Source organism: Dama dama, chromosome 14, assembly GCF_033118175.1.
Source record: "Dama dama isolate Ldn47 chromosome 14, ASM3311817v1, whole genome shotgun sequence".
NCBI classification, from domain to species: domain Eukaryota; kingdom Metazoa; phylum Chordata; class Mammalia; order Artiodactyla; family Cervidae; genus Dama; species Dama dama.
In genome coordinates this window covers 69,506,275-69,532,089 of record NC_083694.1, presented here as the reverse complement: position 1 = coordinate 69,532,089, position 25,815 = coordinate 69,506,275, and the positions used below count along the sequence as shown (strand labels likewise).

General features: G+C 49.2%; 2 protein-coding genes across 5 annotated transcripts in view; one reads left to right on the top strand and one right to left on the bottom strand.

Moving 5' to 3' along the window:
* Positions 1-25,815, bottom strand: part of C14H1orf74 (chromosome 14 C1orf74 homolog) — a 32,734-nt gene that overhangs the window by 3,120 nt on the left and 3,799 nt on the right. Inside the window, exons 2-3 of one of the 4 annotated variants that reach the window (XR_009695861.1) lie at positions 24,478-25,578; positions 15,030-15,117 (exon numbers count right to left, since the gene is read on the bottom strand). Coding sequence is in view for 1 of the 4 variants with exons in the window: in XM_061161049.1 (XP_061017032.1) it covers positions 24,692-25,483 (792 nt within the window). In the remaining 3 variants the exon portion in view is untranslated. Of the gene's footprint in view, positions 1-15,029; positions 15,118-20,541; positions 21,148-24,477; positions 25,579-25,815 lie in introns of those variants that run through there. The other 3 variants (XR_009695859.1, XR_009695860.1, XM_061161049.1) reach the window with 3 other exon arrangements.
* On the top strand, positions 1,092-24,490 carry TRAF3IP3 (TRAF3 interacting protein 3). Its single transcript, XM_061161045.1, has 16 exons — positions 1,092-1,279; positions 5,015-5,419; positions 7,341-7,488; positions 7,635-7,698; positions 7,957-7,981; positions 8,234-8,263; positions 8,351-8,446; positions 15,011-15,082; positions 17,346-17,486; positions 17,608-17,745; positions 18,895-19,030; positions 19,844-19,906; positions 21,426-21,485; positions 22,592-22,728; positions 23,499-23,612; positions 24,217-24,490. The coding sequence occupies exons 2-16, from the start codon at positions 5,075-5,077 to the stop codon at positions 24,307-24,309; spliced, it is 1,662 nt and encodes a 553-aa protein (XP_061017028.1). The 5' UTR covers positions 1,092-1,279; positions 5,015-5,074; the 3' UTR covers positions 24,310-24,490.

Genomic DNA, 25,815 nt, shown 5'->3' with positions numbered 1-25,815 from the left:
TCAGACAAGGTGAATTGCACAAGGCTACAAAGCTACTCAGTTAACTTGTCCCAAGCCGGTCCCCTCTCCATCATCTTACCCTGAACTTCTTGGGAATTTCCTGATTATTGCATTTGTAATAGTTCCTTTTTAAGGCATAGACAAATTCCTTTTAGTTTTCCCCCAAATTTCCTAGTTCAGGGGACTAGGAAATTCTCATTGATTCTGCCTGCTATTTCTCCCTTTATCCCCCAATCAATCAACCACCATCTTTTCACCTTCCCCCCATCCTCTGGCCCCGATCCCATTGCTTCAGAAAGGAGCAAATTCAGAGCTGGCCTCATTTCTGAGTTCTGCAGAAATACCAGTACTTTAGAGGAGGAGAACCTCTTTATGATACCAGGATGGAGAAGAGGTAACTAAAGGGAAGAGAAAATCCTTACACAGAAAACTACCTGATACAGATAAAAACCTACACTGGGAACCTCTCTTATGGATGAAAAAGGCCTTTTCTCCCCCTTTGTAAAAGCTACAAGGTTTGAATCCTTTTATTAATTTGCTTTAATTGGAGTATAATTGCTTTAGTGTTGTGCTAGTTTCTGCTGTATTAAACAACGTGAACCAGCTCTATGTATACATACATTCTCTCCCCCTTGAGGCTCCCTCCCTGCCCCAAGCCTCCATCCCACCCCTCTAGGTCATCACAGAGCACCAAGCTGAGCTTCCTGTGTTTTATAGCAGGTTCCCACTAGCTTCCTATTTTACATTTGGTAGTGTGTATATATATATATATCCCACTTTGTCAATTCGTCCCACCCTCTCCTTTCCGCACTGTGTCCACAAGTTGTTCTTTATGTCTGTATCTCTATTCCAGCCCTGCAAGTTGCAAGGTTTGAATCGGACCCAGAGATTCATCTTTGTCTAATCCTGGAAAGGGAATTTTGATGTGAAACTGTCCGAGAGTTCAGGCCAATCTAATAGGAAGAGAAAGGGTGGTTGGGGTGCCCACCGGCGGGAGGAGCTCCTGAGCTCGGCCCTGGAGGCCTCAAGGGTTTAGGGGCCCCTCCGATCGTGCCAGAGAGCAAGAGAGAGGAACTGGGGTGAGCAAGTATTGTGGCTTTGTCTGTTTCCTGTTTCAGCAAGGCTGCTGTGCAAAAAGAAAGACAGTACCAGGAAGGGAAATGCTCGGGGGGCCCCGAGCCCTGGACTGAGATCTTGCCCCTTTGGAGACCACAGCCGAGACCTGCCCAGGAGCTGGGATGCTTTCCTGAGCTGCTGGGGTTGGAGCCTGGAACCTCAGGTAACTGAGAAGGAGGAGGCTTCTGCATCCAGGTTGGGGACCTCTGACTCTGGGGTGGGGCAGAAGACGCTGTGTCTGCCAGTTTCCCCGGGCTGAAGGGGGAGACACCGTCCTATCCGGTGGTTTGAGTGCTGGGGGTGGGGAACCAGGGAAGTGGCCCGTGTTGGTCTCCAGAGGCCCAGCTCCCAGTGTCCTCTGCCCCATCCGTTAGATGAGACGAGCCGAGAGTCAGACGACTGAGGATACAGGCTCCCGGGGATGGGCCATACATTTCACAGCTCCCTGCCCCACAGGGACCCCATAGCACCCAGCTGCCTTCCCAGCGGCATGGGTGCAGGCCCTTTGCTCCTAGCTCGTGCTGAGAGCTCTGGACTAGGAACGTCCGACCATTCATTCATGCAAGAGGCCACTCATCACACATGCAGCCGGGAAGTAGGAGCCAAGACCGGGAAAGGCAGCGACAAAGCCCTGTTCAGTGAGGGCAGTATCCTGACATCCCCAGTGGCACTGAGGACAGCCCCCCTGAGCTAGTACCACCTCTTCCCAGAGCTCCAGCTGAGGCCTGTCAAGCTGCCAAGAGCTGCCTGGGCAGTGGCCCAGTGACCTTGCTTTGAACCACACGGGGACCAGTTCCTTTTTTCTCCCACAGCCCATCTCTGTCAGTCAGCCGTCCACATGGCTTCTTATGTTTAGAGCAAATTAGTTGAGACCTCCCAGAAAGCTGGGATGATTCTACTCAGCTGTGCCACACCAAATCCCCCCGCTGTGAGAGACTGGGGTCTGGGAGGGTCCCCTCCTTCCCTGAGCAGCCTCTTCTACTGCCACCTCCAGCTTGGGCGACTGGTGCCAACGTCTGCCCCCCAGGAAGTAGAGCAAGGCAGCCACGTGTTTCAACGGACCAGCGCAGACAAAGCCCGAACACTTATCTGCCCCCCACAGCCCTCTGCTCTTCACGGCCGGAGGCAGCAGGAATGTTCTCCACAGTCTCCTCTATGAAGCCCGAGGGATAACCTGGAACCATGCAGGGAGGGGATCTAGCGCCCCACCTTTTAAAGGTGGGAGGCAGGCAGGCCGCACACCGGTTCTTTACTCACTCTCCTTTGCCTTTCTGCCGGGCCTGAGATGGTGGCTGTTTCCAGACCACAAGGCAGCCCTTTCTCCCTGTAGCCCACACCCAGAAGTCAGATGAACTGAGCTACAGTTAAATATGGTCTCAACCCGGGACCAGCATCCCTTCTGGGGGGTAAACAGTACCCCTCAAAGAGGAAGGGGGCGAGGGGATTGGAGGACTGGGCATTCTGGGTCCTGGAGTGCTAGCTTAGCTTGGAACCTCTGTCTTATAGCACTGAGTCTTCAATATCCAAGATCAGGAGGACGGGAGTAATAATAATGTCATTATAAAAAGCTAACATTTATTGTGTGTTACATCCCTGATGCTTAGCATGCATTTTCTCTTTAAGCCTCATAACCTTAGGAGGCAGGTTCCCACTTTACAAATGAGGAGACAGAGACACAGAGACAATCAGTAGCTTTTCAAAAGCACATGGGTGGTCGGCAGCAGGGCCAGGACAGGAGGCCACACGGTCTGAGTCCATGGCCAGGGGTCCTCTCCTCCCCCATCTACAGCAGAATAACCACAGCCGATGGCCTGGGACACCACAAGCATAGCTTCTGAACACGGAGTTTACCTGCATATCCAGTCATTCATAATTTAATAGGAATGGGCCTCTCAGATCCTTTCCTAAGTTTAAAATGGGAAAGTGGCAGGTGAGAAGTGAAGGGGACCCTGCAGAATAGGAGCGAGGAGACAGGGGAGAGGCCCCCAGGGACGGGACGAGTGGACGGGCACTGACAGCCTCACCGTTCTGCCTGGGGTCAGCGCTGCCTGAGACCAGAGGATGCCCGCTCCACTGGAGAGTCAGGCACCGGAAAGCAGGCAGGGCCTGACCACGAAAGACCCTACTCAGGGTGTGAGCCTGCCCCACCCATGACCCCCAAAAAGGAATGGCATGATCCCAGAGAGAGAGCAAGAATCCTGCAGAAAGTTCCAGACTGAGCCAGGAGGCGCAGGGAAGCGCCAATGATAAGGGCAGAGAGGCTGCTACCTGTTGAGTCTGTTTGACCTATAAAAAGACCCAAGGGGCCAGAGCAGGCAAACGCCTGCGGGCTGAGGCTGAGGAACCCTTCTCTGACCTACGACACAGGAGCTAGGCTCCCAGGACGGTGGGGAGTGAGGCTGTGGATGGATAGAAGCAGCAGCTGTAAGGGGAAGTCCCTCTCCCTTCATGAGTCTCTGGACTGCCTCCGGGGACCAGTGGAGCCAGGGACCAGAATTTCCAGGGCTCAGAATCCAGCTCAGCCAAAGTGAAAGTCACTCAGTCGTGTCCAACTCTTTGCGACCCCACAGACTATACAGTCCATGAAATTAATTCTTCAGGCCAGAATACTGGAGTGGGTAGACATTTCCTTCTCCAGGGGGATCTTCCCAACCCAGGGATCGAACCCTGGTCTCCCACGTTGGAGGTGGATTCTTTACCAGCTGAGCCACAAGGGAAGCCCTCAGTCCAGCCCCAATTTAGCCAAGCTACCAGAGGGTTCTAGGAGAACAGACAAAGTTGTACAAGGTAGATGAGGGAGAGTAGGAAAGAGACAGCAGGGCACAGAGAAGGAAGAAGGGGCGAGGGCTGGGGGTGGTGTGAGTCAGCAGGTAAGGTCGTGTAAAGGCACAACTAGTGTGGCCTCTACACCAAGCCTGCTTCCCTGGGGACTTCTGGTTACTGAGTTTGTTTCTTTACTTTTGTTTCATTTTTGAAACACAGCCTCATCTAGGAATAGCCCATCTGGTTGCTGGTTTTGATGACACAATCTGGCTCTGGGCTAAGGAAAGCAGACATGCCACCACATTTAGCCCTAACAGGGAGGTGATCCTAAAAAGCAAAGGAACCCTCTGCTCAGAGAGATACTGAGCTGAAAGCTCTGAGATGGCTTTTGGCCAGTAACGCATAGGTGCTCAGCCAATACGGATTTGGGTTGATCTGAACCTGAGGGTCAGAGCTCAGTTTATTGGGCCAGGAGTGGAATGTCAAGGGACCGATGTCAGGACCCCATGACTGGAGGCAATAGTGCGGGGTTTCCCTCCTAAACCACGCCCAGAACCAGGCTCACGAGCCAGCTGCTAAAGGCTAAGCAGAGGGCAGTGGGTGCTGCTTATGGACTGGCTGCACCTTGCAGGGCCTGGCTGTCCATCCAGGCCTCGAGAAAAGTCACTCGCCTATTAGTACTTTAGTAACTAGGCCAAGAGAGCATAAAGATGCTGGCCTTCCTTTTAGACTGGGGAAGAGGGAGCCAATTTAACTGCTTCTCTAGAAGTTCCTGGAAAAGGCACACGTCCGCATCTGCCATCCAAAGGGCTATAGGCTTTTAGTGATTTTTATCCATTATTTCTCACGTTCCCCTAACTTGGAGGCAGGCTGAGATGTTCGGTCAAGGAAGAAGTGGCAGCCAGAGGAATCTTGCCACTTTACAGAAGGGGAGGCACAGGCCGGAGAAGAGCAGAGATTAGTCGAGAGACTAGACCCAGAAGTCCTGAATCCCCGCGTGACACCATCCCCGCCTCAGTTTTCAACCCACATGTATGGGACACAGTGCTATTTCTGCCCCCTCATCTAGAGAGGTGGTCATTTTTCTGCCCATCTCCTGACCCCTCCCCTTTGCCTCCCTCTTGGCACTGGGCAGACCCGGGCAGCTATTCCAGGAACTGGAAGCCAAGCAACAACAGGTGCTCGGGAGGTCATCATGATCGGCCCAGACCCCAGGCCTGCCCCTGGCTTGGCCCGGTGGGCTGAGAGCTACGAGGCTAAGAGCGAGCGCCGGCAGGAGACCCGTGAGAGCCGCCGCTGCCGCCCCAACGTGACCACTTGCCGCCTTGTGGGGAAGGCCCCGAGGACCCAGCAGAGGGAAGAGCTCCGGAGAGCACGCCAGCAGCAGTTTTTCAGACGGAGGAACCTGGAGGTGGAGGAAAAAGGCGAGGCACAGAGCCCGCCGGCCAGGGAGCCAGGCCCCTCCAGGAGGACAGGCCAGGCCGCTGACCTCAAGGAGCCCTTGTCTTGGGCCAACAGGATCTCTTCCCCGAGACAGCAGGTGGGCCATGTCGAGGGACACACTGCCCTGGAGCAGGTGGGCTGCAGGAGCCCTGGGTGGGCTCGAGGTCACTGAAAAGTGATTCAGATGAAGTCCCTCCTTCCTCAGTCATCATAGAGTCTCCCTTAGCCAGTCACTTGTTCAGATATTTTTCTTCTTGTGTTTTTTGTGGGGGGGGGGGGGAAGGGGGGGCTTGTTTACCTACTTTTTATTGTTGTTGTTTTGCACTTGCCTTTTAGGAAAGAGAAAAATAATTTTAAAACAATTCCACAGCTAATTCCTAGTATTCGTTCCAATTCAGTCTATCTAGATATATCTTCTACAGCGTTCATTCATCATCGTTCAACAAACATTCACTGAATGCTTATTGTGGGCCAGGGACACAAGCCAGATCTTCTTAATGTCCCCCTTGAATCACACACACACACACACACACACACATTTCTTGTCTCCACTCTTCTATAAGACAGCTGCATCACCCACCTTCTCTCGGGCCATCCCAACTCAACTAACTTTCCTCACCGAAGGGCTTGTCTGGTCCAGGAAACCTTAGCTGCCCTAGCTTCTTCAGACCACCTCTGCTCTCCGTGGTCCTTATGAGGCTATAAGTCCTCGAAGATTGTGTAACTCTTAGAGGGCCCATCAGTCTGGCCTGGGAAGGAGCAGTGTTGACAAAAAAAAACAAGGGTATGTTGAAATGAGCTCAGCCAGCAAACCATCTGTGTCTTCCTATCCACGCTGTGAGCATGTGGACAGTGGGGACGGGTCCTCTAACGTCCCTGGAAGTGCCTGATATTGTCCTGTCCCCAGAATAGGTGTCCTATCAGGCTTTTTTAGCCGATGCATCTGTTATCCACCACAGGAGGTGCTGTTCAGAAAAAGAATCCTTGAGCCCAACTGTAAAAGAAAACCAATGGTGTACTTTCTAAGGCAAGAAGCTTTCTGAATGATTTGGTGGGAAAAAAATAATTTTAAGGAGAAAAAGTAAATAAATAAACACACAGTTGCCTAAAGAACTCCTCCTGAACCTATCAGTTATGTAAGGCTTATTGAGATTTAATCTGCATGACTAGCTGCCATGGGCATTTCTTAGCCTTTTCGTGTTAATTACAAACAGAATTTTTTTAGTTTTTAGTTTGTAAGACAAAAATATTTACAAAGCAGACTAATTGTGACGACTGCTACACATTCCTCCCTGTTGCTGCCTACTTTACCTTCTCTTCACGCGACCGTCAGCCATCTTCCAGCTGGCACTGAGAGGAAGGCAGTCCTCTTCCCTGAGAGGAAGGCAGTCCCCTTAGAATATGGAAGGCACCCTGGCGACCATCTGCTCCAAACTCATCACTACACAGACAGGAGACGGAGACCAAGGAAAGGCAGGACCTGACCCTGGTCCCCCTCACTCCCTCCTCAGACCAGTTTTCTTTCCACAGCGCCATGTTGGCTGTGTAAGGGGCTGGGATCATGGACTTGAGAGAGAGGGACCTGGTAGCTCAGATGGTAAAGAATCTACCTGCAATGCGGGAGACCCGGGTTCAATCCCTGGGTCGAGAAGAACCCCTGGAGAAGGACATGGCTACCCACTCCAGTATTCTTGCCTGGAGAATCCCACGGACTGAGGAGTCCATGGAGTCGCAAAGAGTCAGACACGACCGAGTGACTAAGACTTTACGCTTTTAACTGGACACCAGTCCCGCTCCCCATCTGCCTGGCCTGAGGAGGACCTGATCCCACCAGCCAGGACCAGGGAGGGCAGGAGCAGGGGGAAGCTTGGGGCTGTGAAGTCTAGAATTGGTTCCTTTGGTGTTCTGGACCCAAAACTTCATCACTGGCTCATCTTTCTGCAGTCAGCCAGAGAACCCTGTTCAAAGATGCTCTATCTAGGCTCGCAGCAACACCCCCCTCCCCACTTGCTTTCCAGGAGTCAGGGACCAGTTCCAAGGTCTTTGCAACCCAAAACCATCCTCCTTCAGGCGCCTGGAGGGATCCAGCTGACCACCTCACCACCCAGGCTGGTGACCTTCCACCACAGGCCTCTCCCATCAAGAAGGCATCCAAACACCACCGTGGTAAGAGATTCCCTTCCTCACTGGGGCCTGAAGAGAATCCTGCCATGACTGTCTCAGCTTGCTGGCCGTGGAGAGTCCCTACCCCTCCCCACTTCCCTCACTGCCTCTCCCGTGCCTCCTGAATCACCTTATCCCCTCCCTCTCAGGCACTCAGACAAAGGCAGGAGAAACACAGGCAACAATCAAGAATGATGCCAGTCAGCAAACCAAGTGAGTACCTTTCATGTTCCTGGCCCCAGCTCCCCAACAGCCCATCCATTCCACTCTTCTGAGCTTTCACTTGAATACCCTCCCCCAGAATGTGGAGTGGAACCCAGGGAACTTCCACGTCCATCTTAATTAAGAAAAAGGAGGGCCTTTCCCACCATATTGGCTCTCCAGAAGAGATGAGAGAAGGAATCAATACCCTGCCTCCAGACATGCCTGTTTCTTTGATCCACTGCCATTTTTGTTTTTCTTCTCTTCCAGTTATGGAGTTGCAGTTCTAGATAAGGTAAGAAAATCCTCATGGTGGAAGTGTAGAATCACATGGCATCTAATCTCCTCCAAGCTCTGGAATTCATTGGTAAACTCAGCTGGGATGGATGGGGCGTCCTCTCCCTGGATGAACATAGACAAGGAAGCCTGGAGGGACCCTGAGTCCAGGAAGAAAATTCACTTAGCACAAGCCAATCCTGGCTCGGTTCCATGTTCTAGGACTTCGGGGAAGCCACAATCTTCTTAAACACTCTTTCTTTCTCTCTAGGAAATCATCCAGCTTTCTGAGTACCTCAAAGTAAGTAGCATGAACTCTCCCCTTAGCTCCTCCATCTGTCTGCTCTCCTCCAGATTAATTTTAACCCGCTTGCATTTTGCCCCTCAGGAGGCCCTACAAAGGGAGCTGGTTCTAAAACAGAAAATGGTGATTCTCCAAGACCTACTGTCTACCTTGATTCAGGCCTCTGACAGCACTTGGAAGGTAAGGGAAACCTTTGTTTGAACAGAGCTCAGTGGCTTCTACATGTGCCCCATCTTGTTCATCTTTCCATACCATTGCAGCAAGAGAAGGAGCTTTCTCACTATGGAAGAGGCACAAGGTAGGGTTAAATATCCAACATGTCACAGTAGATATATGGGAGAGCTTGGCTGAATCCAGGGTCATCAGCTGAGGACCATGTTGCCACTCACCCAGGGAAGACCCAGAATCAAAAGGGGCAAGAATTTCCTTTTTTTAATTTGTTGGAAGAAAAATAAGGTCTCAGTACAGTTCCTGTTACTGACTGTGGTAAATATCAACTATTTTTGTATGGAATTCATATCAATATTAACTTTCAGCCACCATGCACCTAACTTTTCACCCCAGACATGAATGTGAAAGCAGGAAGGGACTTAGAGATTATCTAGTCTAATTTTCTCATTTTGCCCCTGAGGAAACTGTCAGGGAAGTCAGGTGACTTGCTAAAGTCACAGTGCTGGTCAGAGGCAGAACTGGAGCTACATTCAGACCTCCTGATTTTAGTTCATTCGTTCAACAAATATTCACAGATCATGTTCCCTGCACTGAGCACTGGAAATAATGAGATTAATCAGACAGGGTTCCTGCTTTTAGAAAGCTTGTGGTTTTCTCAGGGAGACAGATGCCTAAACAGTGAAGAGATATGAGAATAAAAGAAGTGTTTTCAGGATATAGTAGAATACAGGGGAGAACCAGGTAATTATTTATATTTCAAGGCATTGACTATCCATATAGTATTTTCCAGGCAAATGTGACAACAAGAACTATATTCTGGGTAGGGGATACAGCACAGGCAAAGAACCAGAGGCATGATATAGTCTCCAGCTTTTTATCATCACAACCCCTTTAAATTCTTTAAAAAATTATTAACAACCAGGGGCTTCCCTGGTGGTCCACTGGACTCTGCTTTTCCAATGAAAAAGGGTACAGTTTCAAAACCTGGTTGGGGAGCTAAGACCCCATATGTAGCGCTATTATTGAAAAATAATATTATAATCCAAAGAAATTTTATATTTACCATTTAGAAGTAAAAACAGGAATTTTAAAATGTGCAGTAAGTTTAAAATATGCAGTAAGTTTAAAATAACAGTAGACAGATTACATGGGAACTTAAATTATATATTGTTTGAAAAATATTTTTAAATGGTAAGAGAAGTGGCACTGCTTTATACTTATGCAAATCTTTTTAATGTCTGAACCGAAGACAGCTAGATCCTCATGTTTGCATCTCCATTCAATCTGTTGTTAATACATTGTTTTGCTGAACTATATGAGGAAAATCTAACCTTACACAGAAATACAGCTGGAAAAGGGAAGACCTTGCAGATCCTGGATTCCCGGGGGTCCTTGGACCCCACACTGAAATTCCTAGACTGCAGTGTTCAAGCAGCTTGATGCCACCAGAGCAGAAAGCCACAGGCGCACAGACAGAACACACAGCCTCACAGGCCTCTGTGAACGTCTGACCGTCCGCGTATACGGCTGTGCTTAGAAAGCCATCCCACCGGGGACAGGAAGGCGTGGGACAAAAGCGCGAAGCCTGCAGTGATGTCAGAGAGATTTCCAAGGCTCAGCCCGCCCTGTTCCCATTGATCATTGTACCTGGATTTGGGTGTCTACATTCAGGGCTCCCGCTGCTTGAGGAAGTGGTTTTCATAGTATAGTTCCCTGAGACAGACAGCTGTGCACGCCAGGTGCTTTCCGGGGCTGACCTAAATGAGACTGTCTCATTCGTTTATTCCACAGACGTCTGATAAGTCCCGACTATGTGCTGGGGCGGGTGCGGCAGGCACAGAAGGCAGTAGACTTCCCACAGCAGCCAGGAGGAGACAGACAAGTCATCAATAAGCCTAACTGCAGCGTGCTGAAGCTGTAACAGCGCTTTCTACAAAGGGACCCAGGCAGAAGAGAAGGGGGGGATTCTTCTGCCTGTGGCAGAACAGGGTAGGCTCCAGAGGCAAGGGACCACTTAGCTGTGTCTAGAAGAGCTGAGGAGGAGTTTACCAGGACAGAGTGAAAGTCGCTCAGCCGTGTCCAACTCTTTCCGACCCCATGGACTACACAGTCCCTGGAATTCTCCAGGCTAGAATACTGGAGTGGGGAGCCGTTCCCCCCTCCAGGGGATCTTCCCAGCCCAGAGAATCGAACCCGGGTCTCCTGCATTGCAGGCCAATTCTTTACCAGCTGCGCCACCAGGGAAGCCCAACCAGACAGAAGCAGGAATGATGAAGGGGGAGAGAAAGTAGAAAGAACAAGGGTGCTTACCATAAAGTAATCTAAATGACTACAGGCCTGGGAGTAACAGAGGGTGGGGCGGGGCCAGTGTGACGGAAATGAAGGGATCGTGTCAGAGGAGCTTCAAAGACAGGACCTCAGAGAGGTCTCTGATACTATGGCTCTTAAATATTTTCTGCTGAGTAGGCTATGTCGAACTTAAATAGTCATGGATTCCCTTTTAAAGCACAAGTGTGTGTGTGCGTATCATGAGAATGCCCAACACCGCAGTCTAACACTGCTGCAGGCAGTAAGCAGGGTAGCAATGGGACGTGCTTGCCTCAGGTCTGAAGTCCTACACTTAGCAACGTCCAGCCCGTCCTGAGAAGGAGCTTGTCCAGTAGCTGTGGAGCTGTGCTCGCTTAGCAGCATATGTACTAGGGATTTCCCCCGCAGGTCCGGTGGTTAAGACTTTGTGCTGCTAAGGCAGGGGGGCAAGGGTTCGATCCCTGGTCAGGGAAGCAAGACCCCACATGGCCAATAAATAAATGAGTAACACAGCCGCGGAACTGAGTTGAAAGCGATGGATCAGCTCTGCATTTTAAAAGGTTCTCTGACAACAGTGAGCACTTGGGCTCCCAGTGGGTCCAGGGGTGGGGAAAGCTCCCCTAATATCCTAGGTAGGACACAACCAGAGCTTGGGGGTGGGGAGGATTTATTGAGAGACATCTCCAGGCAGACAGGAGAGCAGTTTCTGCTCCACTCCACTCCAGCAGCAGGGGAGGGTGCAGGGGTTCCTCCAGGGCCGTGGTTTACTCCCTCCTTCCTCCCCAACTAATACTCACTCTTCTTGTCTTCCTCCTCCCCATCAACCCTCAGCTTCCTGTTTTTAAGAAAAATCATCTCAGATTTTTCAGTCAACTGCTCTTGCTTCCCCCCAAACAATTCACCCCACTTCTTCAGCAGAAGGACAGTCTCAGACTGCAGTACTGGGGAAAAGTAATGGGAAGAGTGTGGCCAGAACAGGGACTCCGACTTTGGGCTTTGTTCGGGCCTTCGTTTCCATTTGGCCTCCCTAATTTAAATGCCCAGCTTCACAGGCAGCTCCTCGCAAACTCTGTTAGAACACCAGGGACCAGCTCCCTCTAGTGCCTCCAGCCTCCAAACTGATGCTGGGCCTTTTGGATGCGACAGGCCCTGGGGCACTGCAGAGACTCCTGAGCTGGGCCCAAGCTTCAAAGCAGAAACGATTCAGGCGGTAGAGAAAGCGAGCCCTCAGTATTGGGCAATACAGACCTGAAGCAGGACACGCTTGGGTTTTAAGTTCTGCAAAGTGAAACTGAGATCTTCAGATGACAGTGCAGCAGGGGATTGGCCCTAAGCAACCTCTGCTAGAACACAGAGACGAGAAGTGGGCTGGTGCTTCTGCGGTGAGGTGGTGGTATTTCTGGAGAGCAGGGCAGAGGCAGGGGAAGCCAAGCAGAAGCAGCAGGACCTGAAGCCCTCAGACGGACACCAGGTGTGTATGGCCTCCGCCTCGTTCCCTTTTACAACAGAGGCTATTCTGCTCTCTGAAACTCGGGTTCCTGGGGTGCAAGGCCCACAAGTGGCCTGTGAAAAGTGCTTTTTCCCCTGTACTGTTACCACTGGGCTTCTTACAGGGAGACTTAGGGCTTGGACCAGGAAACTGCACGGCCCATTTGCAACAACTTGGCTGTAACTTTCCTGCCTGACTTGGGGAGTCTAGGAAGGCGGAGCTGCGGGTCAGAGATGTGTTCAAACCTCAGACTTGGGTGGCCCTTCATCCCCACCGAAGGGGCTAGCCTGAATTGTCTTCTATTGCAACATGAATGGAAAAGTAATCTGGGGTGCGGCTAACATAAAAAAACAACTGGAAGAGGCAAAAAGATTGGATTAAAACCATACTAAGGAAGGAGAAAGGAGCTACCCAGAAAGAGTAGGAGCCTGGGGGAAATGTAAGAATGCTGCCACGGACTTGTTTTCTTCCCAAACTACTGCAAGATAAACCTTCAAGCTCAGTGGGTTTGATTGCATTCTGCATAGTAAGAGTTTGTTGTTGCTCAGTCCCTCAGCTGTGTCTGACTCTTTGTGATCCCATGGACTGCAGCACGCCAGGCTTCCCTGTCCTTCACTGTCTGTCGGAGTTTGCACAAACTCATGTCCACTGGGTAGAGGAAAACAGTCTGACGACCTGAAGTGCGGAGGAGGAGCTGGGGTGCTGGGCAGAGGGAGTCGATTTCAGGACCCTGGGATTAACAATGAACAGGCCACTAAGGGGAGTAACTCTTCCCAGTCCCTCCAAAGCCAGGAACAGTGGAAGTCTTTGTCCATCTCTTTTATTGGTCCCAAAGCCCTGTGGTTTATTGTAGATGCCAAATCCCTGACTCTCAGCTCTCACACGAGACATTACAAAAAACATTAATAGCAGAAGGCAGTTTGAAAAATTATTTTTGGCAAAGCCTTTTTGCTTTTGCAAGACCCAGCTGAGGAATACAGGAAGCAAAACGGGGGGGGGGGGGGGGGGGCGCCCCTTGGCTCCCTGGGTTAGAGGAATCAGCCAAAAGATCAAAACAGGAGCTGTGAGATACCACTTCCTGCCTCCCCCAGGTGCCCCGAAACTCACTGAGGAGAACAGACCACAAAACAGTCTCCTGTGGCCGTTACAGACCAAAAATGGTACAAGAGTTGGAAACGGCCAAGACCCACGACTGAGGGGCCTTGGCGACTCAGGCCTGAGGAGAAATGTAATTTCTAGACCTCACAAGTGTCCCACAGGGCCTGGCTGGAACAGCCCAGGGAAAGGCTATGAAAACCAGTTACCACTAACGAGACCCACGGCCTTTTCTCTGGGAAATTGGCATCTACGGCATGCCTCCTCTTCCATCTACACACACACACACACACACACGCACACACGCACACACCCTTACACACACACACATGCACACACCCTTACACACACACACACACACACACACACACACACAACCTTAAATCATACTACTCAGGGCTGGAAAACCAAAATCCCTACCTGGGGACAAGGGAGCCATCTACAGGTGGGGAAAAGAACAAAGCAACAAGGAAGTTGTTAACTGCTGGGCAGAAATACTGAAAAACAGAAACAGGTAACAGGCCTTCCCGCCTGCCTTTCTCCACGCTCGCCCTTGAGATTAGCATCCCTCTTGGTGTGTCCAAAACGCCACCAGACAGACCCAGCTCGTGAATAAATAAAATGTGGCTTTCTGGGAATTCCTCTTACCATCGCAACCACACACGCATACAAAACCTGCCTTAACACCCTTCCTCCCTTTCCTGCTTTCTTGAAAGAATTTCTCATCTTCAGGTGTGTGTGTGTGTGTGGCCAGAATTTCTCATCTTCAGGTGTGTGTGTGTGTGTGTGTGTGTGTGTGTGTGTGGCCAGGAGGGGACAGTATTCATCTGCTAGGGCTACTATAACAAAATATCACAGACTGGGTGGCTTTCCCAACCGGAATGTGTTTTTCCACAGTTCTGGAGGCTGCAAGTGTTAGAGTAAGCTGTCGGCAGGGCTGGTTTCTTCCGAGGCCTCTCTCCTTGGCCTGCAGATGGAGGCCGTGTCCTCACATGGCCTGCCCTCCGTGCATCCTGATGTTCGAATCTCCTCTTTTTATGAGGACACCAGTCATACTGGATGTGGGCCCACCCTAATGACCTCATTTTAACTGAATTACCTCTTTAAGGACCTTGTCTCCAAATACAGTCACCTTCTGAGGTACTGGGGGTTAGGATGTCAACATATGAATGCTGGGGGGTGGGGGTGGGGGATAGGCGCACACAATTCAGACCATGTCGGGGGTAAGGGAGGGAATGCATGTTCCCCCCCGGGAGGAGAGACCCCTTTAGTCTTCCTGGCCTTGAGAAGTAAAGGCCCATGTACTAGCCTGAGAGGAGGTGAGGAGCAGAGGTGCCTAGACAGACAAGGGAGAGAGGTGATGAGAGAAGATAAGGGGAGCTTAGACTCTATCCTTCAAATGGGCCCCTGCACTGACACCCTGAGCCCTGTGATAGGAGACTTTGAGGTACACAGCTGACTTTGGGGAACAGTCTGATCCTTCCTTCACCTATTCCAGAGAAAGAGGAAAAGATGCTCTTCCTTCCAAACATCCCTTGCCATCTTTCCCCCCCACCCCCCACCCCACCTTCTAAAGGAGCTGTCCCACTGTCTATTATAGGCAGTAGGCTGGGGATACGCAGCAAAAGTCTCTGCGTGCTATATTTTGGCCCAAACTCACCAACTCATCCCATTTGTTCCAGGGCCAGCTTAATGAAGAGAAACTGAAGGGCAAACTGAGATCCTTAGAAAACCAGCTGTACGCCTGTACCCAGGTAAGCATTCCGGAGGACATCTCTAGCCCAGGAGCCTGAAATTAAGGGAGACAATGCTTGAACCTCAGGCCTACTCTAGAAACGTCACCTGCTAGAGATTAATGCACGCATCCTATTCACCCAGTTCTGGCCTTTACCATTTTCACTTTGGTCTCCAATTCACTCTCTCTATCCTCCTCTCCCTTTCTCCCGGTGCCCTTCGCTTTGCATCCGGGAAAGGAAGCCCAGTACCAGCACTTTGCCAGCTCCAGGAAAACCTTGCCAATACCTGGAAAAGCAGTGAGAGGCCCTTGGTAAAGATTAGCTTATCTGGGTAGCACTTCACAGGCCCTAACTTTAGAAGAGATGAATTAGATATGACAGTGAAGTCTCACAAAATGATTTTCATCCCACGGGCAACTTCCATCTAACACCAATCCCTGGGAGAAAGTAAAAGACTGTGACTCCTGGCTTTCTGTGGCATTGTTATCCAGCCTCAGCAATCTCTTGATTGCCCTGCTCTTGGACTATATGAGACAGAAAAAAAAAATCAGTTTTCACACTCGAGAAATGATAGATTTCTGACAGGTAAGAAAATAAGAGAATGAGGTAGACTAGCTAGACTGCTCCCACTCGATGTTTGGAAAATAAGGTGGCCATGTAGTTAGAATTTTTCAGGGGAACACGGTTTATCTAGTCTGTAAGTTTGCTGATTCACAGCTTTCATTTTTTCCAGCATGACCTTCTTTGTCAGACTCTTAAGCAAATAATGCCAAACAAGCTCGTAAGAGACTGACATACAATCCAGGAAGCTCGTCTGCTCATTTTCAACGGGGAATAAAGCTGGCCAGTGACCAGCACGGTTACGTCCAATAACCTGGACATAGGATCTCAATCAATAACTCCTGTTTCTAGCTTCTAATGACAATTCCAAGAAAAGACCCACTCAATATTTAAATCCAAATTTTCAGATAATTCCAAAGCTAAATGGAAATGATTTCATGATGAACTCTAAATCTGCATTATCTAGACTATCTCTTACCCAGTTGGGTAACCCGGAGTCAACAGTAAAAGCTTCTGGCTTTCCCAAAATCACAGGGCATAAAAATGAAAGGCATGGGAAGGCAAGTGAATTTGCAAAGCTGCTCTGCTCTGCTTTTTTATCTTGAAGCCAGGAGAAATTTTTAAAATGCTAGGGTATTAATTTTTAAAACTTGAGATTACTGAAGATTGTTCAGATCGCTGAAGCTATAAAAACAATTTTATTTTTTTTTTAATGCTCTCTGCCTCAAAGGAGTTTACAATCCCTTAAAGGAGGCAAATAAGTCAACAGATTAGAAATGTCGATACTATGTGAACACCAATAAAACTACCTAATCCATAAAGAGCTGGGGGACAGACATGGTTAGTCAAGTTTGTCAGAGTTTTTATGATTCTTGGGCTGAGTCTTGAGCATAAGCAGAAGTTAACCAGGTGGAAAGGGTGGGTCAGGATAAGCAGAAGCTTTATGGGCAAAAGCACAGACTGAGAAGTGCAGTGCTTAGGGGACCTACAAGCAGCTCAGCTTGGCTGGAGCAGCATGGAATGAAAAGTTAGGCTTGTAAGTAAGAGCCAGGCCAGGGAGTTTGAACTTGAACCTTAGAACACTGGAAACCAAAAAAAAAAAAAGAACACTGGAAACCAGTGAGAGATTGAAGCAGGCTGTGACATGATCAGATAGAAGGCGTAGAAAGAAACCTCTAGCTGCAGGACTGAAAAGAGTTTGAAGGGAGGCAAGACTTGAAGATGGGGAGACTATATAACCCAAACAATAGTATTACTAGAGTCTGAACTAAGGAGGTGGCAGTCGATAGAGGATACAGGCATGAGCTGTTAGAGAGGCTGACTTGACAAAGCCTGATAACCAACTGATTCCTTGGAGAAGGTGAGAGAGAAATCAAGGATGACTCCCTGCTTTCGGGTTTGGGAGACTGGGTAGATGATGCTGCTGCTCACCGACATAGGAGCAGGTTCAAAAAGATGATTTCCTCTGGGAAACGCTGGATGCCAAGTGCCTGTGGAAGGCCCCAGGGAGAATGCTCAGCGTTCCCGGGGCAGTTCATCATCCCCACTCACTTCTCACGTCACCTGAGGGACTCTTTTCCAGCCTGGAAGGCAGTCCACCAGATTACTGACATCTCTGCCTTGTGGGCAAGGACCTATTTCTTTTCACTTCTGTATCCCTGCTTAGGGTTTGGAACACATTAGCTCCATGTGTCTTTGTTGAATTGCATCCAATTTACAGAAATACTCCCCTTGGGGAATGAAAAAGGTGCTATTAGAGATGGAAGACCAGAAAAACAGCTATGAGCAGAAGGCCAAGGAATCACTGCAGAAGGTGCTGGAGGAGAAGATGAGTGCAGAACAGCAACTGCAGAACACACAGGTGTGGGGACGCTCCGTGATCCTTGGGGCTGGGAGCCCTGGGGTGGTCGGACCGCAAGGGAGCTGTCGGCATGAGTCCCTGGGACCCCCGACGCACGTCCCTCTCCTCTGGTCTCCCCCAGCGGTCCCTGGCTCTAGCCGAGCAGAAGTGTGAAGAGTGGAAGAGCCAGTATGAGGCTCTGAAGGAGGACTGGCGGACCCTGGGCACTCAGCACAGAGAGCTGGAGAGCCAGCTCCACGTGCTTCAGTCCAAACTGCAGGTACAGGCCCTGGGAGTAGGGAGGTGGGGAGGGAAGGCAGGATTTAGGGGAGGGAGGTACTGACAGCCGTGATGAGAGAAGATCCTGCTCAGCTGGGAGCCCCAAATCTGAGTTTAGTGAGGATGTCTACACTGCTCATGCAAATAACCTAAGTGTTCACTGGAATGACAGCATCCAAATGCAAAGGGCTGGACTGGAATATTTGTCAGCCTACTGCCACACCCCAACCCACTCTCTGTACCCCATCCCAGGAGGGCATCCAGTTCAGAAATGCCCACTGTTGGCACAGAACAGAAGTCACCGGTTTACTTAAAGGTTGAGTATCAACTCACACATCTTGCCAATGTGTTTTTCAAACCATAATAGTGGATTCTTGGCCTCCTCAAGGGTTTCACCATTTCCAACCTATGTTACCTCGAAGAAGTTAACTAACCACCTAAGCCTTGGTTTCCTCATCTGTAAAATAAAGATAATGATAGTATTCTATCATAAGACTGTTATGAGGATTAAGTGAGGTAATCCATGCAAAGCACTTAGCACAATGCCTTGCACATACAAGCCCTCAATAAACATTAGCTGTTGTTTTTCGTCAATTTTACTTAGTTGGTTTGGAATTCTGAGGACCCACCTTTACTGAAGCAGGGATCTAGGCAACCTATTTGATAAGAGACAACAAGTGAATCGTCTTATCACAGGAGAGAACCTCGCTGGCCACTGCATTCACTGTTCTCTTCCTCAAATCACCTACAAGGAAACTCTCATGAACTCCCTTTCCGTTTCAACCTTAATTCTTTGTGAAAAATGAGCCTACCCCCTCCACCTTGAAAAAATCGATAGCGTGAGAATGAGAAGTAAAGACTGAGTGAAGTCGTCTAGAAAAGCAATGATTTGGTATTCCTGAATGTGGGCATTTACCCAAAGGAATCCCTTGTGAATATCAAAAATCTAATCCCTTATTGGTTGTTAAACATGAGGAATAGAGCAAACTGAAGAATTTTAAAACTTTTCCCATTTTTCCACTTCCCTCAGGCTCCCTCTATCTCTGTTACTCTACAATTTCCTACAGTTTTCTTCCTCCTTGGGACCTGCCCGCACCTCCACCCTAGCTAGCGCTGACCCGCCTGTGTCTGCCCCTCCCCCTCCCACCAGGGAGCAGACAGCAGGGACTCACAGATGAAGCAGGCCCTACGGCTTCTGGAGAGTGAGCACCAAGAGCTGCAGGCCAGGATCGAATGCCTGCAGGAGGACAGAGACCTGTGCAGCTCGGGCACCCAGCACCTGCAAGGTACCCATCCCCTTGGAGGCCTCTGGGAGCGCAGAGAAATGGGGCTGGGTGGAAAGGGGTCAGTCTTTCATTTGTTTGTTTGGTTGACTTGGCGATTTCATTTTACTCTGAGAAAAAGGCAGGGCTGTTTTAATCATCCAAGACCAAGACAGAAAGGATCCAGCCTATCCCTCTAAGCCAGAGCAGTTACTCCCATAGCAGTCACGTGCCAAGACCGCATTCCTAATTTAAAGGGAAAGGGCAGCAGAAACACCAAGCATAGACGTGTCCCAGTCACGGCCCCCGTCAGCTGAGAGGGGACCAAATTACATACACACGCTGCTGTGCTGGCCTCAGTTACTCTTCTGCAGCCCCACGGACTGCAGCCCACCAGGCTCCTCCATCCATGGGGTTCTCCAGGCAAGAACACTGGAGCAGGGGAGGCGGAGAACAAAAAGAATATTGGAGCAGGTTGCCATTTCCAACTCTGGTACTGTTCCAGACAATACTAGGAATGTTCTGACCCAGAGATCGAGTTGGCATCTCTTGTATCTCCTGCACTGGCAGGCGGATTCTCTACCACTGAGCCACTTGGAAAACCCTATATACACACACAACCCTTAACTCAGCCCACTGTTGATCCAGATGAAATCCAAGGTAGTAGGGTTCTGGTTTACCTCTTCAGAACTGGGACAAGCAGAAAAAGAGCAACTTCCACTTGACACTGGTCAGAGGCCGTGGGCTAGACAGCATCTGTTACTAATTTCTAGCCTCAGGGGTGAGCTCTTTAAGTCTTAGGTTCTTCTATTTTGGTTTGTTTTATTTCATTGTCAGATCAACTAAAGAGGTCAGAGGAGGAGAAACTCGCCCTGGTGACCAAAGTACAGCAGCTGCAGAGTAAGTCCCTTTCCAGATTCTGAAAGTAGCACAGGTGGCTTTTTGGCGTTCTCGGGGCTCCTGTCCCACAAAAGGCATCCAGAGGAGCGATGGGAAGCCCAGTCCTTGGCATATCCTCTACCTCTGCTTGTTCAGACCCTCTTCTTGGGCAGTGAGGTCACTGACAGCTCTTCACAAGTTCCACATTAGCCTCTGGCGTGTTTCATTTGTTTCTACTTTTCTCCTCCACGCCCACAGTCATCACCTGCATTTCCCCCAGAACTGCAAAGAAGTGTCTTCTAAGGTAGTTTTTATTTTATACATTCTAATTTATCATGTACGTTTGTCACACAGACCCGTCACTAGGAATGGTTCAGAAAATAAGCTCATACTACATGTGCCTCAGTCTGCTTCACAATTACATGTGAGGCCAAAGAGGAAAAGGGGTGTTTCCAAAGAAAAGCTGGCAATTTTTGAAATGCTAGAGAACCTGATACAATGAAGAGCTCTGCTGGCTGCCGCCCACCTTAACCTCTGACAGAGACATTTCATGCAGATAGCAATGAGTATAAAAAGAACCAGGCAGCCACACGGGTACGGGAGAAAGAACACCAGCAGAAGCCCGGCTCCTACACAGCTGGGGCCGAATGGGCACATCACTTCAAAACCATGCCTTTATTTATTCGGTACTTATTTACTGAGCCCCTACCAAGTGCAGGCACCAAGATACACACTGAGGATACGGCAGTGAACAGAACTGGCCTGGTTTCCTTCCTAGTGAAGCTGACATTCTAAACAGACACTATACTGAAGTATGGAGTTTCTATGAACATATACGCCTCAAGTATTAACAACTGTGACAGAGGAAAAAATACAGCAGGTTAAAGAGAAAACAGTTGCTATTTCACACAGGGTCAACTGGGAATGTCCTTCTTCTAGGGTGACATTTACGCAGACTTAAAGGTACACGGTAGGAAGAGATAGAAGGATGGTGTTTTCGTAACAAAGCACCACAAGCTGGGTGACTTAAAGAACAGACATCGGTTTTCTCATAGCTCTAGAGGCTGGGAGCCTCAGATTAAGGTGGCAGGCAGGGTTGGTTCCTTCTGAGGGCTCTGGGGGAAGAATCCATTCTAGACTGCTTTCCTTGGCTTGGAGAGGGAAATGGCCTTCTTCTCCGTCCGAGAAGATGGAGATGGCTGTCTTCTCCATCTCTTCACGTGTCTTCCATCTGTCCACATCTGTGTCCAAATTTCCCCTTCCTGTAAGGACACTAGTCATGTTAAAATAAGACTCTAATGTCCTATTTTAACTTATTACCTCTGCAAAGAACCTATCTCTAAGCAGGGTCACATTCTGAAGTACTGGAACTCAAGGTTTCAACATATGAATTTGGGGTGGGGGGGGGGGGTGACACAATTCAACCAACTACAAATGGGAACATAGTAATTAAGGTTCTCAGCAAAGTTCTGAAAAGATACTCCGCAGGAAAGATACTCTTGACCGCTAGCACAGACAAGTTTCTTATGTTTTCCAACAGGTCTGCTTCAGAACCAATCCTTACAGCTTCAAGAACAGGAGAAACTCTTAACAAAGAAAGGTCAGCAAATTTATATCCACAAATTCTAAGATATTGCTCTTTCCTTGCCCTCCTAGAGGCAGAGGGATGGACTACATGACCCCATGTGAGGGACTCTTAGGTCAGGGAGCAAAAGGAGCACTTTAAGGACTCATCACTGGCTCTGAGAACACTTTAGCTAGCTAACCTCCTATCCTGAGAGGTATATAAACTATGAAAAAGATTTCTACTCCCTCTGAAAACATACGTCTGTATTGAACATTTCAATAAATTGATTTTGAACTCAGGATTTTATGTCAATTTTTACCCTTGACTTTCCAAACCACATCCAGCTCCCCAGGTAGAAACCATGTCACATCCAACAGTCACCTCACTCTCAGCCCTCAAGTCCGCTGCCTCAGCTTCCTGAGGACTCACCACACATCTGGAGGGGCGACAGCGCCTCCCGCACTCCCTGCATGTGGCCGTTTGTTTTCTCACCACAATCACTGGGTAAAACATAAAGCGGGAATGATGATGCCCACGTAGGACAGGTAAGAAAATGAAGGTAAATGAAGGTAGCTGGTCGTACAAATTAAGGCTACAGCTAGGACAACAATCCAGAATTTCTGACTCCCAGTCCAGGGCTCTCTCATCACCAAGATGCAGACTGCCAAGGGGCCGATCAACTAGCTTTAACTACATGAAGATGAATTCTAGGTTATGATTGCCATTCTCACCATTTTGAAACAAGGACAGAAATGGAAAATGGAAAATGGACAGGAAAATGGAGTTATACTGAAGCATCCAGCAAACCCACCAGACTAAAAGATGTGACATGCAACCAAAGAAACTAAATAAGCATTTTCTAAAAGTATCTGGCATTAAGCAGGACTAACAATACAGAGAAAAGATACCAACCTTGCCCTCAAGGGGCTCCAATTCCACTCTCTGTCCAGGCTGAGCAGGCTCCCAATGAGAGTTCTTTAGAAATCAGAGAACTGCCAGCCACGCAGTGTGGCCAGGGACAGGCTCTTCCTTGCTCCCCCCAGTCCTTTTCCCTCTCCCCCAAAGGGTGCTCTCAGTGTCAGGACCCTTCCTCAGAGGTGTGGGCCTCACTGTCACTGAGAATCTGGCTGCTTTTTTAGATGAGGCTTTGCCTGTGAGGAGCCCAAAGCCCTCCCATAACGAAGTGGAGCCTGAGGGTCCAGGGAAGGAGCAAGACTTGGATTTCAGAGACGAGCTCCAGAAGAAAACTCTGCAGCTCCTGGCCAAGGAAAAGGAGGTGAGGTGGTGACCTCAGACAGGAGGGACTCATCCTCCAGTGACAGGGAAACTGCTGGGAGTCAGACAGACAGAGCTGAAGTTGTGATCAGATGCCTGTAGGTATTCATTTGCCTGTATAAAAACGTCTTCACTCTCAACTTAGCTTGTCAATCTTTTCCTTCTTTATACCAATCTTTATTCAAGGTTTTATTGAAGAGTTACCTTTCAGAAAGTCAACCTAAACTCAAACTCATTTAATAAATACATTAACTCCTCAAACTCTGTTGTACAATGAGTATCTTAAAACTTTATACAGGGTCTTTTAAATAACAAAAGTCTTCCTACCTACATACTCACAAAATACATATGTCCGGAAGTATTCACATGCAACTAGCTCCCCACAAAGAGGCTTGCACTAAGATCACTTCCAGGTCATCTGCGCTGTAGGAACTTCCCTTTTGTGTGTCCCCACTTACAAAGCACTTGCACGTAACAACTGTCACACAAAAGCACTTACACGTATAATACATAATATTATAATATGCATTATATATGACATATACAGTATGCATTACACTTCATGTAAAATATGCATTTAAATGAACACATGGATAAGCTAGGCGAGACTGTCGAAAGGCAAACTGAAAGCTCTGAGAAAGGCTGGGAAGGGAGGCTGGCGGGAAAACTGACCGATGAATGACAGGGTAGCTTACACAGGGCCCTCTGCCCTCCCGGGGCCCTGCCCCGCCAGAACCGTGGTGACGACCTCGGTGGTGTTCTCGCCCACAGTGCCGAGAGCTGCATTCGGAACTAGACAACCTCAGCGACGAGTACCTCTCCTGCCTGCGTAAGCTGCAGCACTGTCGGGAAGAGCTCAGCCAGAGCCGACAGCCGCCCCCCAGAGTAAGAGTCTAACCTCCCACAGAGCCCGGGATGATGGCGGGGTGCTTCCTCCCTCCGCCAAAACTTGCCCATAAAATTGCCCAGCCCGTGCCAACATCTGACCAGCCTGCTCCGTTCAGCTTGGTTTATACTATACTGACAGCATAGCAACCATGAAAAGAAACACTGGCTCATGCCTCCAAACCTGATTTTCATGGAACTCTGGAGCCTGAAGGGAAAAACTTACTACTGGCTAAAGTATGAAATGGTGTACTTTCAGTCTATTTTGAGCGTAGTGGCAAGAACAGAGTGAAGAAAGCAAAAGGAATATTAACAGAGAATAATATGATTTTGCTCAAATATTTTCCACTTTTGATTCCTATCAGTTTTTAAGTACTTGGCCCCTGCTGGCTGTGGTCTGCTGGGCCAGTGACCTTTGGTAAAGTGATTTTATCCCAAGACAGGTGGCAAAGTGGCAGAGATAGTGATATAAAAAGCTTTCTCTCCTCCACCAACCCAAGGTTTTCAACTGTGCTAGAAGGGGAAGGAAGAAGATTATTTTTGCCTGTATCTTCTCTGACCAACTCACGGCCTCTTTCTCTTTTCTCCCCCTCCCTCCTCACAGAGGCCATGTGGCCGGTGGCTCCTGATGCTGACGGCACTGACTGCTATTGCAGTGGCAGTGATGCTGGCCAATAAGGACAGCCTGATGCTCTAACTGGTGACCGCTGCCCTGGGTGAAAATCAGAAACAAGAAACTCAGTTTAAAAAAAAAATGAAAAAACTCAGGTTTGGGTACTTCAAGGTCTGGGTTTTCCCAACGCAACTAAGATTTTTGACTTACTATTTTTTTAACGTGCTGTAAAAATAAACAAATAAATTTCACCTGATGATCTGTCCCGAAGAACTCTGTTTATTCCTGAAGCATCCTGGTCTATTCTCCCTAGTCCAGTTCAGCACAGAAATGACAAATGGATTACAGTATTCTTCCCTAGTGTCCTCGAGATACTCGCAATTGGCACTTGAAATGATTCCTATTTGCCATCCCTGACCTAGAGCTGATCATTTACCAAGCACCTTCCACACAGGAAAAGTTAAAGTCAGAGAGCCACGGCCGGCAGTGTGACTATCTCAGAGGAGATGCTGAGGTCAGCAAAGTCATTTTGAGCCCTACATCGAGTTCTAAGGTCCTTCTCCCAAGTATTTAGAATGTCCCTCAAGGACAGGAACAGGCTCTCTGGCACACTAAAGGAATACAGCAAGACTGGTGGCTGACAGCATAGCCATGAGATCCGGGCAGTGAACACTCGTAGTGGAGTCTGGGCTAAACAGTTGTCCTCTCCTTGGTTCACATCAAAAGTATAGGGGACAGGATAGCCCAGGAGGATCCCAAACACAGTACAGAGATTCCAGGCTGAGGAACACAGCCTGCCGCAGGAGATTGACAGGGATCGGTCCCTCTGCAGCCCCTGCAAATATGTGATGATCTCCGCCACAAAGGCCTTCAAATCCTGCAGCTGGTCCAGGGAGCAGACGGAAGGGTAAGGTTGAGAGCCAGAAACATCCACAAACGCTATGCTCCCAAGCAGCACCTGCTCCAAGTGCCGACGCACATGCTCGGGATGGACAATCAGGCTGTTCTCTGCAATCTCGAGGACGTGCAGTCCCTGGGTCGGGAAGCCCAGGCCCCGCAGCTCCTCCAGGTAGCTCTGGAGCTCGGCTGCCCCTGCAGAGCCGCAATCATACAGCAGAGCTGGCTTCAGTCCCCTGGCCACAGCCAGCACCTCTCCAGCGAGATGAAGGCAGACGGCTCTGGGAGGGCCCCGTCTCTTTCCCAGGCCCAGGGTCTGCTGAGCAGCTGCCACCAGGAGCTGAGGACTTGGTGTTGACATGCGATCTGGTAGCAACAGTAAGCAGGGCCTCTTTAACTAGTCACAGTTCCCTCCCCTGGGCTGCTTCTCTGACCTCCAGACACTTGAAGAAGGGCCTAAAAACAAAGCAGGGGATTATTAACACCAGCCAGTGACACGGCAGGAAACCTGCCAACAGCTTTTCCTAAAGTCTTACAGCATCTTCCAGAGGTCATTTTCCCCTCTGCTTTGGAATGCTAACCCTGCCCAGACAAGACAGGGTCACCAATGCCACTTGATTTACTCGTTCATTTAAGTCTCCATCAGTCCCAAATTCCTGTGTCTTTCTGGCCTATGGTTAGATTTATATTCTC

Coding starts and splice junctions, on each gene's coding strand:
- TRAF3IP3 (XM_061161045.1), top strand. CDS start 5,075: ATGATCGGCCCAGACCCCAGGCCTGCCCCTGGCTTGGCCCGGTGGGCT. Junction 7,489..7,634: donor GGCATCCAAACACCACCGTG/GTAAGAGATTCC, acceptor CCTCCCTCTCAG/GCACTCAGACAAAGGCAGGA. Junction 23,613..24,216: donor GCCGACAGCCGCCCCCCAGA/GTAAGAGTCTAA, acceptor CCCTCCTCACAG/AGGCCATGTGGCCGGTGGCT.